This window comes from Pundamilia nyererei, unplaced genomic scaffold (assembly GCF_000239375.1).
Source record: "Pundamilia nyererei isolate P.nyererei 1_Seehausen unplaced genomic scaffold, PunNye1.0 scaffold00239, whole genome shotgun sequence".
Classification (NCBI taxonomy): Eukaryota; Metazoa; Chordata; class Actinopteri; order Cichliformes; family Cichlidae; genus Pundamilia; species Pundamilia nyererei.
Window position 1 is genome coordinate 154168 of NW_005187640.1, and position 16678 is coordinate 170845.

General features: G+C 44.3%; 1 protein-coding gene across 1 annotated transcript in view; it reads right to left on the reverse strand.

The window, feature by feature from the left end:
- Positions 1-566: 566 nt before the first annotated feature.
- cntnap5a (contactin associated protein family member 5a) overlaps positions 567-16678 on the reverse strand; it is a 140638-nt gene continuing 124526 nt past the window's right edge. Inside the window, exons 20-24 of the mRNA XM_013914947.1 lie at positions 10755-10888; positions 6847-6934; positions 6566-6760; positions 5379-5453; positions 567-3314 (exon numbers count right to left, since the gene is read on the reverse strand). Coding sequence (XP_013770401.1) covers positions 3118-3314; positions 5379-5453; positions 6566-6760; positions 6847-6934; positions 10755-10888 — 689 coding nt within the window. The 3' untranslated portion in view covers positions 567-3117. The remainder of the gene's footprint in view (positions 3315-5378; positions 5454-6565; positions 6761-6846; positions 6935-10754; positions 10889-16678) is intronic.

Sequence of the window (16678 nt, forward strand, 5' to 3'; positions counted from 1 at the left end):
AAACAAACAAACACTACAGTGACGACTCAGCTTTGATCGGAGAGTTTTTCTGTTCCTCTGTTCAGACCTGATCTTTCTTCACACTGAGAGATGAATCGACCCCGCGTGGTCGGGCACAGACAGAGATTGATGCTGGACATCCTGCCTGTAATCCGTCGCTCATCTTGATCAATACGAAAACTGTGACTGAACTTTGTCCTTGTTAGGAAAAAAGACAGGTCAAAGGTACAGATACAGTACTCAATAATCAAACAAAAAGCCTGTTCTCCATCACATCGAGACTCTCACTCAGAGAACCAAGGTTACAGTGTAACCGCACGTTAACGTTGGCTTCTGTCACTGAAACACTTCAGATGTCCAGATGTGTGCTTCACCCACTTAACAGGCATTTATCCAGGCCACTTCGTGAGTGAGTCTGTAGCAGACTGACTCCACAGTGTTAGTGCTGTTTGATCCTCTGGGGATATCAGCGTAATGCAGATGCACCTTTAAGGTTCAGAAGTAAATGGTCTGTATTTGTATAGAAGTGAAGCCATTTTACAACAAAAAGTAGCAATATATCGACTTTTATTATTAAATTATACATCTATACAATAGATTCTTAATAAAACCGCAGCTATACAAATCATTAAGAAGTGAGCACATGATATTACCCATTGCAGTGTAACTGAAACTCTCAGAGGTATGCATTCATTCACAAATATGGGGATCATCTTCAGGCGTATTTGGAGGACATGCACAGAGAGGGTACACGGGCTCAGCCACACCGCTGTCCTTCCTCAGCTGGAGCTCCAGTCTTTGTACGCATCAGTGCACCGGTCCAAACATTTCTACGTGAGGGAAATCTCACTGCTTTGTTTTTTAAACATTTTATTCTGACATTCAGATCCCAGGAGAATGAACACTTGAGTTCATGACAAGATGCTAAATAAATGGCCGTGTTTCTGTCAGCTTTTCTTTGGACTTAACCTTTACGTTTAGCCCGTTAAGTTCAAAGCATAACTGATGGTGACAAAGACAGGAATGCAGCCAGAGAGCAGCTGAGCCCAGGATAATGAGATCAGTATGATAATGCAGAACTGGGCTCAAAAGGCTGCTTTTGAAATTTAGACAACGTGATTTGTTTTCTCTGGCATCACCTTCGTGCCCACTAGAAGCAAGGATCTAAAAAAGCAAAGTAGTCTCCATTTCCATCCGTCCTTTAATTTGCCTTCGTCACGTCCATTTGAGACAGAAACCACTGCACTCCCAGTAAATCTGAAAATAAATTCATTCCATCCGGTATGATATTGGCCGTCTTCTTTTATGCAAAAAGCTCTAAGCACCGCCGGTTAGTGCTCTAAAATACAAGCCAGATTAAACTTCTGCTCTACGGCTTTGGTGCTCCACAAGTGAATGCTCTATGAAACAACTCCCAGACATTTGCCAGCAAAGTTCGGACGTTCTCCTCCACGAAACCTCGTTACTGTGACTTCTGTGAACCCAAAACCTGTCGTATGAAGCAAACTGCTGTCTGTATGTTACTGAACACAAGCTGCAGGGTTGGAGGCTGTAACGGCTGCTACTGGCTGCCTGTGGTGTTTCACGTGGACCCTCTGCTTGATGATTACACCCTTTAGTCTTGTCACAAATAACTGCTATAAATAATACATTTCTCTCAGCTATTTTCTTATTTCTGCTACTTTATGACACAATTCACACCTTTTTTACACATTGCATCTCCTTCATTATGAACAGAAACAGCTGCAACACTCGCTGTTGACACTGAGTCGGCCTCATTTATCAGCTTTTTCTCCTCGTTAATATCACGTTTGTACGTTTTGTTGTTGTCACATGAAAGTAGCGACGTCAGATTCAAATTCCACCGATGTTCATTTATCCACGTAACACTTGGTGTGGCCAGGTTTATAGAAAAGACTGTGACGAGATGTTCACTGGTCCTCGTTGAGTCAAACAGAGAATAAAACAGGGCTTTACAGTGTGACTGATTGCTGGGCTATCAGTGCTCAGCACGAGGCTACTCTAAAGGATGCCATGGCGGCTACATCCACCCCTTACATATGTGACACGTCTGTGTGAGGTCGTCTGTGAGCACGGCAGCCTCACACGCTGGTCACACCTTTGTGACATGAATCTGGGAATGACGACAACACAAACAGGGGTTATTGTGGTCACTTCTCCCACTCAGAAACCTCAAATATGTGGGTGTGTGGACCCCCGTCTATGTGCTGAGGGTAACTTCATGATGTGCTGAACACTGTGCTGTGGGCACGCGATCAGTTTTTATTATCATGGTCATCATTATTATTATTTTCGTCCTGCAGACGTTGATAAATGAGGCCCTCGCTGCACATCAACAAAGAATCTATGGGCCTGTTCCATCTGTCAGTTTGCACGCTGCTATCAACCGCGCCGTGGTAAACAGCCTGTTGAAAGAAATGTTAGCGATGGTCACCCCTCGCCAACGGCTGCGCTCTAGAGACGATGAAATTCTATGAAATTCCCATTTTCTTCAGCGAATGACAATAAGCTCTTTTGTGGGGACATGTGCCTGCGTCTGTGAGGGTCACAGCAAGAACTCAAATCCAAACAGATATGCAAATCAGGCACTCACAGTGTCGGCAGTGTTGTCCCTTTGCTGCGACATTCACCCCCAGTGGAAACACAAATAGAGAGCAGCGGATGGATGCATATCTTACAGGCCTTGCCTACATTTCCTGACTAACAAATACAATTTAGTGAGTCCCACAGAAATGTGGAAATATTGTTGTGCACATTCAGGACGGTCGGCGGCTTCTGCGCTCGCTGCGCTCGTCCACGCCCCCGCGTTCACCCCTGGGAACGATCGACTTTTGCTTTACACATTTCGCAATGACGGAAACCACGGCAGCTTGATTCTGACAATTTCACCAACATCAAATACACTACGAGCTGCAAAGATTCAGCCGCCTGCTTTTACAGGAGCATTGAGAGTGGAGTCTGCTGACTTTTGCAGAGTCCCTGGGGAACTTCCAGGGCGGAGATATGCAGTGTTGTAAGAAATCCTGCGGCAGCACGTCCACCTGTGAGTCCTTTAGAAGAAAGAGGTAAGTTTGTGACATCGGCTGCACGCTGCAGTCAGATGTAGTATTCCTTCACGCTGTCTCTGACTGGGTTGTGGAGGTGCAGCTCAGTCCTGTAGTCTGTGTACATGCTGTGTCTGTGCTCCTCTTTGATGCTGCCGCTGCTCCTCTGGGCCCGCCGCTGCTGGTACACCAGGCGGATCACCACAGCCAGTGCGCACACGGTTATGAAGACCACTGCAGTGACCACACCTGGAAACGACGCAGGGAAGGCAGGTTAGATGATGGCGGTGTTGGTGGCCTCAGGTTTAAGTAGTGTTAGCAGTACGTTTAGCCCTGCACACATGTGGACACAGGACCTTAAAGCTGGGATTACTGCACGCTTGGTCTCTGATCGAATGATTTCTTTGAACAGTTCCTCTCAAGGATACCTGAACAGCATCAACGTTTAATGAGAGCACAAGATGTTACTACACAGGAGTCTGCGTACACTCTATATGTGAATAAGTGAAGCTTCCAGTGTGTGAAGGCTAACGACTCGTTAGTGATCTCGACCGACTATCGTACAGCTGGTAGTTTATCTTCATCATGGCAGCATAAAAAGGACTAGTTTGACTTTGGATTGATCCCAAAGGTAACTGAGTGAATACATCAGGACAAAGGCTGTTTCTTCAGGACTTCCAGCATCATTAGTTAAAACGACTTCACACTAGTACAACTTATTTGGATGCGTCCCCACGGGTCTGGGAGGAGACACACTGGTTAGAATATTCAAGGACAACCGAGGACTGCTGGAACAGCGTCCCTGTCCACAGTGGGGTTTTACACTGCGATGGACCAAGAGGGGGCTGACAGAGAGAGAAGGTCCAACACCAACAACTCTACATAATGGCACTGTACCAACTGTCAGCGTGATGCTGATGCATGGTTAACCTAAGCTAACGCTACCTTGCGAACGCATATATGTACATATTTGAGCCTGTATGTGTAGTCTGCATATACAGACTGTGTGCATAAGAGCCCCCCCCCAAAAAAAACCAGCCAAACCTATTTAATCATGTCACCTATGGAGAAAATAAAGCGTCAAATTACCACGACATTCATCCCCCGGATGAGTGGACGGAGACTTCTGACCAAAGCAATTATCTCTTTATTTCTCAGCAAGCTTGGTAAAAATGATCCAGACAAATTTTACGAACGACGATGAAGAAGCTAATCTAATCTACTTTCCTGAAACTGAGTCCACCTGGTCTGACAATGAGTTTGTCATGAAGAGATTTGAACACTCCTGCACACATCGTGTGAGTGAAATTTTAAATGGGTGGATTTTAACTCAAAGTAAGCAGCCTTCAGTATTAGCATCCCCTTTGTGCCTTTGAAAGGAGAATCAAACGAGACTGCCGTCCTCCTGTGACAAACATCATTGATTAGACATGATTTACAAAGATAATTAAAGAAAACAGGATGCATCACAATTTAATCTGCAGCCACAACAAAGAGATGATGTCAAATTTCCGAAGAGCTAAACTGAAATAAACAAGTTGAATGAAATAAATGTTTGTAACAATCAAAGCTATCGTATCATTTATTGATTGGAGCTGACTAATCCTCCAACTGTGATTGAATAATGTGACTTTTATTGAGAAATGTACTGATTTGTCTTCTTGTCAAGAGGCTGATGAAAAGACTGCAACCCTGTCAGGTGTCTGTGGTGAAGCTGAGGGATCAGTAACACCTCCGAGTCCCTGATGGTTGCCTGGAAACTGGTCTGAGCCAAGAAGCTGTCTCACGGTCACCGCGGGAGACAGCTTCCTTCACTCTTTGATGGTTGTGATTTCACAAAAACAGGTTAATTAACAACATTTAAATGAAATTGTCCTTATTCCAGCCTTTATGTTGAGCTCGACGGTGTTGTGTCTTCATATTTACCTTACAGACAGCAGAACAGATGCATATGAAGCAAACAAGCAAATGACAAAGCTGTTACCGGAAACAGGCACAGCGCCTCAGAGAATGAACACTAAAGATGATCACAGTTATAGGGCCTCTGATAGGCTTTATAAGTAATATCTGGGGACATGTAGCTATAAAATTAAATGCTTGCTTGTTCAGAAAACACACATCACAGCATCAAGTTTCATTTCAAATAAAAAGAAGGTTTAAGACACGATCGTGGCAATAAGCTCGAGCTGGGCCGAGTTATCGAGAGATAAGGAAAAAGCATTAAGACGGAGCCAAATGGAGAGAATGACAAATGACAAACAGCTGGGACTCATTTTCAATTAAGCAAAGGAAAAACAGGAGCACAGCACAGACCTGCTATTACAGCCAAATCCTTCTGGGTGCTGCCGGCACGCTGCTCTTTGTCTTTATTTGCATTTACAGCCTGATCTGCAGAGCAAAGAGAAACATCATCATTTTCATACGTACCATGTCAACTTCTCTTTACCGACTGGCTCCTCCTCCTGTACAACGAGGCGTCCATGACATGATGATTACATTTGGTTCATGAGAGGCAAAGACAAACAGTCTATTTAAATGTCTCTGCTTCTGAAAATGATTTTGAACAGCAGTACAACCCTGGAAGTCCTGATTTACACAATCCACTTTTACTGTGATCATGTTCTGTTTGGTTTGTAGCTCTTTGGCTTGTTGCACCGCTGTGACGTCAGCCAACGTTTCTGTAACACATCCAGTCCAGTGAGAACAGCTGTCCTTGTGTCTGGACTTCAGGCAAACGAGAAACTATTTCACATGCGGGTCGGGGTCATCTTCTTTAAAACTGATCGCTGTGAAAGACGCACAGAGCAATGCCAGCAAAAAGCCAGCTCGGTGTCGATACAACAGGAAAAAGCAAATATGGAAACCAGTGCTGCTATACTGGTCTTAAGATAACAAACCCTACAGAGAGCTCTGGCCTGTGTACATCCAATGCTAATGCTAACCACACTGTTATGGAAATATGATCCTAACCATCACAAACTGAAACAGAAACTCTTCAGTAGCTCAGCTTTGGTTTCATGTGGCCACGACACTTTTATCCAAGCCTTCTCTGAACCATCTAGATGTTCACTGGCAAACTCACGCTGTGGCTTCTTGAGCAAGGGGACTGTGTGGGGGCTGCAAGATTTCCATCCATGACGCCGTCGTGTTGCCAACGGTGGCGACTGCGTCCCGGCGTGCTTTAGGTCATTACTGCTGTGTGATTTTGGGCTGATCCACTACGATTCACGTCTCAGATTTTGATTCTGAGCTCCAGACCGAGGACAATAGATGGTCCTTTTACTTTTATTCCATTTATGAAGAATTGCACAGCTGATGGTTTCATTCTATCCAAATTTCTCAGATGACTTTAGTTCAGTTTTATTTATGTAGAAACAAATCACAGCAACGAGTTCCTCAAAGTGCTTCCAAGACTCAGAGTAACAGACAGAAACAATCAGCTCGTGTGTTTGTGAGTCTAAGTAAACAGATCATCAGTGTCATGGATGTGGATGTTTTACCTTGCAGAGTATGTGACTCGGCTAGCGCGCCACAATTTGATTGGACCAGCGGGCCACGGACGGTGACCAATGAGCTCCCGCGATTGGTCAGCGCTACCTTCAGTGGTGCGACATGATTAAACTGGACTGAGGAGAGGCAGCCAATGAAACCTTTAGAAGCTCCTTGTATCACTTCCTCATCAAAATTCTCCATTCCTACAAAGACACAGCCGAGCAGTGAGAAATGCTTCTGGCTTCGTTCGGTCAAAGCTGAATGAGAAGGACTGATTGCAGAGACTTACTGGTGACTTTGCCTAACGTCAGCGATCGTATGAGGATCAGCTCTGCGTCAGATGACAGTGTGTACTTTCTGTGGATGTCCTGGTTGATCTGGTTGGATAGAAAGAAATCAGATAACAAGGTGATTACACGAAATTCAAAGCAAGGTAACAGCAGCTCAGCGTAAGAGCGAGCTGTGTGTTCACTGCAGCCTCACCTGAAAGCAGCTACAGGTAGCTCTGAAGTGAGTTTGACCTTGTACCTCTGTGCCGTCATGCTGACTCGGAATAATCGCTTAACACGGTGAAGTGCAATAAAAGTGAAGGGTTTCAGTTTCCTATTGCATGAAAAGATGCACGCGATGTGCACACCTTTCCTCTTTAGATGATGTTTAGATGATGTCGTCATGTTAGTCACATTGTTTCACTCAAATAGCTACAGTGCTGTAAAAACGTCGTTGCACACTTCCTCATTTCTTAATTTTCTTTTGCATGTTTGTCACACTTACATGTTCCTGATCATCAAGTAACTTTGATCATCTGAGTAAATAATTTAAATGATGATTTCATTCAAATCCACACCTACCTGGTCCTCTGTGAAAACGTTATTTAAAACCTGACTAAGACTCAACCTGAGGTCAGCCAGGACCAGCACCATCACGCAACCTATGGATTCTGCTCTCTACCAGAAAATCCTGCAGGATAATTGGGATGGGAATGTTCCACGCAACATTAGTTCGATTCCTCGGGACTGTCCGTCTGGTTGCCTGTCACGCCATCTCGCTGCTTGCACTTGAGCTCCAATCAAGCAGGAAAGCAGTGGCGCAGCCTGCAGCGTGGACTTTTTATTGCAGAAAAGAACGAGTGCAATGGTAAAGTGAAAACTGCCAACGCAACACAGAAGGGAAATACCTGCAACATACGCACAACACTTTATCTACCTCACATCAATTACCAATTCAGAATTACCAGAAAGGCGTACTGGGAGGAAACCAAACCAGCCCCCGGGCCACGGGCGAGTCGTTTGGTACCGGGCCGTGAGGCTTCAGGCTCGGGTGAGAAATGATGGTTTTCAGGGTTTGTATCGTTTTGTTTTTTTAATCGTTTTTATCGCTAACTCGGTTTCCCTGGGTCTTTTCTCGTGTGTATGAATAAATCTTCCTCTTTTTTGGTAACGGTTTTATTTTGTTGTATTCATCCGCGACACCATAAAAATATTGCTGGACATAAACCGGTCTGTAGTGCAAAAGGGCACCGCCGCCCTGCAGAACTGTTCCACTGAGCGGGTTGATTGTAACAGCAGATACTCAACGTCTTGTGTACGGTCTAAACGTGGCCACTGATCAATGATGATTGGGCTTTGATCAGTGCATATTAATGACACAGCCCATGGTTCCCTCAGCGCTGCTGGTTTCAGTCAATGTCCTGTTTCTAAGGTTGGAAAGCTGCAGTCAGCTGAGACTGGAGGAAGACGCCACGTCCACATGAACAGAATCAGCCTTTTAGGAGTTCCTCACCTGGATGAGTGAGCATGCACTAAGATGACCTGATGGTTCAATTGTTTTATTAGGTCTGGTTATTGATTGGTTCTCTTCACAGCTGAAGTTTTTATATTTCAATTATTAGTTTTAGATTTGCACAAACAAAAATTCAATCAGGGCTCCTCAGTCAGTCAGTCAGTCCTGGTCCATGACTTTATGTGTCTGCTTGGTACAGCACTATCATACAGAAATAATATATTATATCCTTGGGCAGTTAATAAACACATCATATTCCTCTGGTAATCTAACCTCTGTTCAAAGACTCATCAGTTGTATTAATAACATTAACTGTTGGAAGGTCCAGAAACCTTTTAGATATTATAGTTGATCACATATTTACCGTCCCTGTCTCTTAAACACAGGAATCGATACAAATATATCAAAAGTTAGAAAATGTAATTTCAAACTGACCTAGAAATGTGTTCATGCCAAGTAGATTACTCTACTCACGAAGAAAACTTTTCTTGCTCATACAAGGAAACCCGACCATATCACCCAGATACTGAAGTCAGAGAGTTAACTTTAAAATCCATGTGGCCCCTCAGCACATTATGGACCTGCAGTCAGAGCCAGGGCTGTGCGATATGACCAGAATCTCATCTCCCGATATAAAACATCTATCGTCCGATAACGATGTAAATCACAAACATGTAACATTTTCTGTAAAGTCTGTGACTCTCGGGCAGGTGAAGTGTTTCCAGCTGCGCGTCGTGTAGCTGAGTCGAGTGTTTTAACCGATGCATGAAACGATACAATTTTAGACAGAAGTTGTAACGGCGCCGTTTCCTTTGTGAGTATTTCTTACACGGCGTGCTGCGGGGGAAAGCCTGCTCTAACGTTTGAGTCTAAGGTTTATTTTTTAGCACCTGGCGGCTCTTTTTTGCTTCTCATCCGTAAATAATCTGCATCTTTCACGTGATTCAGTTTATTTTGAAAAGTCTCAACAGGATCTTGAGCTTTATTGTGAAAGGTTTATGTGGAACATAAACAAGCGGACACGCCGTGGTGTTACCGTAGTTGTTGCTAACGACAACGCATAAAAACAGTCGCTTGTCCGTCCGTAGTGTGGTGATATTAAATATAAGAGAAAGAGAGAACTTTAAGAAATGAATAATAACTACAGTGACATCAGAACATGAAAAACATTCCTGTAAACAGTTTATTTTGCGACACCACGAAACAAACGATAGCGTAAAATGAAACGATGTTTTTATATCGTCATCTGATATACATCGTTGTCAGACTCTCAGGTCATCAGCTGTTCCCAGTAGATCTAAGTGTGCTGAGGGCCTGTTCCTGGACGAGCTGCCTGCTGACCTGTAAATCACATATATTCAAAAACATCCTCAACCCTTTCTGTCCTCACAGGTCTACACTCAGTAACTCTGGATGTGTGCGCATGCACGTCTTTAACGTCTTTAAATCCCCTTAAGACAAAACTACATGTGTTTTTCTTCTATGTTATCTTCAACACTGCATAATGAAATGTGCTGTATAAATAAATTGCCGCTGGATGCAAACAAACAGTGTTGAGTTCACATAAAGATGGTGTATGGTGGATGTTGCTGCTCTTTGAAGTCAGTTAGGTTTAGTCTCTTTCATTTTTGGGTCATGTTGTATTTGATGGGTGGCAGGTCACCTGCTCTGGTTTAAGGCCTCCCCGGGTAAATTGAATGTGTGTTATCAAAAAACTCTTCCAAAGAATATTGTATCTCATTCCTCACACGTAGGAGTCAAACTGGGAGAAGATTGAGTGCAGTGGGGGAATTACAGAGTTATGTGGGTCCAGTATGTTAGTTTTCTTTCTGGAGCTGTGATCAGCTAACCTGCTGCAGGCCTGAGGTCTCCTGCCCTCTGTGCATTTAGCCAAGTCAGGATACGCTGAATTTGGTAAGTGATACTGAAGAGCATCAGCAGCTTAAATGCTGTTTGATGATGCTACTCTTGATGTAACAGAGCAGCTAGCATGGATACAGCTGTGCATCTTATTCTTGCATTAACTCTGAATAACACAAAATGTAGTAATTTATTGTAGAAAACAGGTCAGAATATATACAAAACCCAGATAATCTACAACAGATTCGGATGATGAGTCATTCTACCTTTACCTAGCAGACAGACTGTGATATGTGACTGAACAGGAAATGATTACAAACGCACCTAAGACCAATCACACTTAGCCCTATACTCACATCATGCTTACACACTGCAAGCACTTTATACATCACAGCCACTGTCTAAGCTCTTGATCCAACATGCGTGTCTTTGGAGTGGCCACAGGGAGCCTGCACAGGGAGAACATCCAAACTCCACACCAAGCTTCAGAAGCAGGAACTGTCTCTGTGAGACAGCACGTCCTTATGCAGGACTTCCTGTACTGGTGTTACTGACCTGTACATAGAGGTTTTTGCCGACTCGGTGGATTCTGATTCGATGAAGACGTCCGTCTGCCAGATTACTCGGGGTGGGAGTGAAGACGTCCGGTTTCTTGCCTGTCTGCAGGTGATACCAGATCTGCACACTCCCTGGAAAACAAAGCATAAACTGTTACAGAGCAACGCGACGCTTCATCTTGTGCTCAGTGTTCGATGAAAACGTGGAATCTACAGGTCTAAATCCAATCTTGTACATATAACATTACCAGGATTCAAATATGTGTACCCTGCATTCTAATGGGTGATAAGATAAGAGAATACACCTGTCTGCTGCAAGAAGGGGACTGCCTATTTATAAATACACCACTACATCCAAGCTTCTTCAGTTACTCTCGAGAGTCTGCAAATATTTATCTCATAGCTCTTTGCTCTGAAAACTGAGCGAGTCAATATGTGCTCAGCCCCCCCTCCCCGGGCCCCACACACACACACACACACACACACACACACACACACACACACACACACACACACACACACACACACACTCGCTGCCAGATCAAAGAGTCAGAAAGCTATGCATTGTCAAGTGGAGCTAGGTCAATATTACAATTCCCAGTGTGTAAGTGAAGGGCTTTGTGTTGTGATTCATTTCAGATCCTGAGAGTGCTCCAACAGAGCAAGGTCACTGTGGATAAAGTGTCTCCCCTGCCCTTCACTGTTTACAGAGACCCATGCAATTTGGCTGCTCAGGTTTAACACACACGAGCGGATTAGGGCTCTGGCTAAAAACTGCACAGAGGTGTCACTCAATGTGGCACTCGCAGGTTTGGATGTAGCGTGGCTGTTCGCTTAAAGCTCTGAGGTCTTTGTTGTGTCTCAATCTGAAAAATGGAGACTCTGAGGTGATAAGCTGTAACATATGCAGGGACCTTTTCCTCCAGGGTCCAAGTCAAGCAGTGGAGCTCAGGCTAAAATATGAGCCTGATATTTTCTCATGCTTAAGCTAACATCATGTTATACCTCATAGTAACGTTAGTAGGTTAACAGTAACCATCCTAAATTTCAGTCTGTGTCCAAACAGTGTTTATTTCAGTCCCACAATTTATTTAAAGTGAAGTTGTACGTGATAAATAGCACCGCTACAGGAGATGTCAGTGGACTGCAGGTTAGATGTTGGGAGATCCTTCGGGACTTCCAGATACAGATGGGCAAACTGGTGACATGGGAAGCCCCCAGCAGCCTGCAGGCCTATTGCAGGGTACCCTAATGCAACCCACACTAGGGCTGGGCGAAATGGCCTAAAATCAATATCACGATAAATTGAGCAGTTAACCTCGATAACGATAAATGGACGATAACCACCCCAAGTGCCAAAAAAACAAACGTTTTTGTTTTCTTCATTTGATGGGGCTGTGGCAGGCAGCATAGTTCCTCCAGTTATTTTGATAATATTATTCCCTCTAGACCTATTCATTGCAATTATATTATTACCACTTTAAAGGGCTGTAAAATGTCACTGAAAATAAATGAAGACAATAGTAGTAAGTACTTTTAGTGGTTAAGATTTATTAACTGAACAAAATAAAAAGTGTAGGGTACAATATGTAACCATGCTCTCTAAAAAATGTAAACAAAATAGTTTAATAATAAATGTTTCACATTGGCTATTCACAAAGTAAACAATGATTGTGCAAATGTAATGCCATCATGGACAAAGGCCTATCTCTGCTAAGGCCTTGAGGTACTATAACTTGTATAACTTGTAAACAAATAATGTCTGGTGGAGGAAGACGTTTTTGCTGGTCCTCCTACTCTCTTCTCACTTTGAGCTTTTTTTATGTCTTCGAATTGAATCACATGGTTGTGCTGCAGGTGGTGGAAGAGGTTGGTGGTGTTACCTTGACTTGACGCAACAGTCTTTTTGCAGAGTTTACATTTAACAATTTTTTGATCAATATCATCCTTGTTGAATCCAAAATGTTGCCAAACGATTGATGATGCATTTTTTTTGTTAACAAGCATCTCCTCTTCCTCCTCCACCAGCTCTACCTCCGTCACTGCTGCTTCAACATTTAAATCGTCCTCCATTTGTTCACCCGTGTCTCGTCTTGTTACAGGTAGTAGAGTCATGTGACTCCACCCCGTCAAGTCTGTAACGTAGCACAGCGTCTTAAAGGGACATGAACATCGCCAACCTGCACATGCCTTTTCTTTTCTTTTTTTAAATACCGAATTTACCGACATGGGCAAAATGACGTCGATGAGAGTCATAAATTTCGGTAACGATAAATTTTTTATATATCGCCCAGCCCTAACCCACACTATAAGTTTTATCTGCACTGAAAGTTTTAGGGGGGCAGCACGGTGGCACGGTGGTTAGCACTGTTGCCGCACAGCAAGAAGTTCCTGAGTTCAATTCTGTGTGGAGTTTGCATGTTCTCCCCGTGTTTGCGTGGGTTCCCTCCGGGTACTCCGGCTTCCTCCCACCGTCCAAAGACATGCAGCTTGTGGGGATAGGTTAATTGGATAATCCAAATTGTCACTAGGTGCGAATGTGCGAGTGAATGTGAGTGTGAATGGTTGTCTGTCCCTGTGTGTTGGCCCTGCGACAGACTGGCGACCTGTCCAGGGTGTACCCTGCCTCTCGCCCCATGACAGCTGGGATAGGCTCCAGCGCCCCCCGCGACCCTGAAAAGGATAAGCGGAAGCGAATGGATGGATGGATGAAAGTTTTAGGCTTAATCTTAAAAGTAGAGAGGCTGTCTGTTTCCTGACTCCAAGCTGGGATTTCACAGAAGAGCGGCCTGAAAGCTGGAGACTCGGCCTCCCTTCTACTTTTAGATATCCCAGGAACCAGTCGGAGAGTTAGGTGCTCTGCTGGGTTTATGTGGTACTGTGAGGTCTGTAAGTTATGATGGGCTGATTATTCAAGACGTTGTATGTGAGGAGAAACATTTCAAATTAAACTTATTAAGGAAACAGATACAGAAAGACTATGGACCTACCAGCCCTGCCATAAACACTACTGCTGTTATAACACCCCGATTCTCCCAGTTATTTATTTCAAGTCAAGTTGTGCAAGTCCAATGAACAGCTTGAAATGGTACAAAGGTTACTGGCAGAAGTTCACAAAGGTAAGGTAAGCTGTTCTGCAGTAATGGAGGCCGATCAGGCCTGGGAAGCTGCTGCTACAGGTGCAGACCCCTCTGTCTGCATTAAAGCAGTGCTGGACACACTGTGGTACCCTCGTCAGCATCAGCTGAACAGGACTGTACTGCAGAAAGTAGAGACAGACCATCATATAACATTATATCATATTGTGAGGAATATGACGAGAATACATTTGAACATGATGTGAAAATGTCACATAGAGCTGTCACCGCATGTGTTTGCATGTGTTTACATGTGTTTACATTCCCTAATGCAAGACAGAGCTGCACGTCAGCCTCCGATAATCATTCCAACAACCTCATTTGCAAAATATTGTTCGTACTGAAGGTGGAAAGAAGCTGAGCAGAAGCAGACTCACCGGGAGGAGATCCCAGCAGCTGCTGATGTGCCGCACAAACAAGTGACTCCTCAGTGTCACTAGAGCGCCAGCTAGCTGCACTCGCTAGCTGCACTCGCTAGCTGCACTCGCTAGCTGCACTCCATGTGACAGGAAGTGAAACGAGGGATGGGAATTAATGGTGCAGTTACATGTAATGGAAAAGCAGTTCTTTAAACAGCTGCTTCAAAAGTTGGACCTGAGATTTAACAAAGACACAACTTCCCACATGAGCTTTACAATGTGACACGAACTCCAGGGCTGAGTGACTTCAGTTATTGTTAAACTAAAGTGTTCAGCAGTCACTTTGTACTTGTGTCACCGCTGTGGCGCCACTGTTAAACTATACTGCTGCTGCACACAGGCAGGGAGTGTGTGACCAGTGACAGCAGCTAACTGGGAAATCTGGTTTCTGCATTTACTTAATGCTGCGGCCACAAGCTGCAGGCACACAGAGGCTTTTTCAGTCTTCACAGATATCGTTACTGCATATATTGGGTATATCGCCCACCCCTCGTGTGCATGCTGTATGTGACCGGCTCTGCATCGGGCGATCCATCAGCTGGTTGGCCGGCGCTGACACCTGCTGAGCTGCCGCGACTGCGTTTGACTTTGTGACCCGCATAAAGTAATTATGTGCTTGACTTTCTCACGCTCTGATCTTCCATCAAAAGCACCAAGTGTCAACGGCACAATCTACACAACATTCAACAAACAGACCTTCACACATGCAGTGAGCTGTTGCTGTGCATTAAACTGAAGAGCCCTGCAAATATGACTAAATCGTTCTACTTTAGGCAGATTCTATTTTTTACACAATCGCTCTCAGCCTCCGAGTGAACTTGGAACCAGTTCACCGTCAAGGGAGCAATCTGCTGTGTAATTATGCATTATATCATTTGGTAACCATGGTAACAGGGATGTAGGCGTTCTCCCTGATACCAGAAAGGGGTTAAAAGAAAGGAAAACAGGTGTTGTGTAACTAACACGCTCCAATGCTGCAGGTGGGCGTGCTTAACCCCAACAAGACGTCGCAGTAACTGAGCTGCAGAGAGCAGAGACCATCGTTTCCACCTGTGGGATAAACCCTGTGTCTTCCTACCTTTTGTCTTTTGCGTGCTCGTGTTTGAACACAGGTGTGGGGAGCTGATGTCCTGCTCCATAAATCCATCTCCAGATTCTTTTTCTACCCATCCACCTTCAAATCTATGACACCCTGCTATCATGTCTACCGCTGTGGTTGACACCGCCTCCTTCACTGTTACCAGCGAACACCCATCCTCCCCACGCGGCCGTCCTTCAGACTCCTGACTGACTCAAATTCAGTTTCACAGCAGATACAGGTTTCGGTTACGTGTGAGCGCGACGCATGAAACAAACACAAATGGAGAACATAACAATGCAGCGTGGAACAGGAAATCAAAGCCATGTGGATGCATAAGTACTGTAAGAACGGGCCTCGTGTACTAACAGTGCCCACACACAGCTGTGTGCAAATCACGAGAACATTCATGGAAATTCTGAGAGTTATCCAGATTTTCCTGCCTGTAAATGCAGACGTCCCTCTGACCATGGATACAACTGACAGCCTGGCTGCCGTAGACTTTAGAGACTTACTCCCACTACTAACAATCGTTTTTGTCCTATTTATACTGCAACAATGCACTTGTTCTGACTTCTTCCTTGGACGTCAGACGCTATCATTTAATTTTCTGTAGCCAGACTTCCTCCTTATTTTTGCCTGGATGGTGCAGATTTCTCTCTCACAACATCAGGGCAGTATGCACATAGTATGCAAACTGAGTCTAAAAGGCTGCTGAATAATTCGGATTCACCAGCATATTAGTGCAGGCTGGTTAAAGATGGTTACACATGTTTCATAAATCTGATGGTGCTATCTGATGATAGCAACTCATTTTTCAAAGCCCGGAAACAAAATCCAGACTTTCCAGTATCTGAACTCTGTGTCTGACCTTTTCCCTCCTTTCTCATCGGTGATGACACTTAAACCATCAGTAAAGGATTTCTGTGCTCAAATACAGGACGTGGGTTAAAAAGCTACAGACAAACAAGCATCCAGCCATACATCTTAAATCTAACTTACACTCAACAAAAATATAAACGCAACACCTTTGTTACTGCTCCCATTCCCCATGGGATGGACGTAGAGACCTAAAATTCATTCCAGATACACAATATAACCATCCCTCCCAAACAGTGGTCACAAATCAGTCCAAATGTGTGGTAGTGGGAACATCTGCTATATTGAGATAATCCATCCCAGCTCACAGGTGTGCCACATCAGGATGCTGATCTGACATCATGAGTAGTGCACAGGTGTACCTCAGACTGCCCACAACAAAAGGCCACCCTGGAATGTGCAGTTTTGT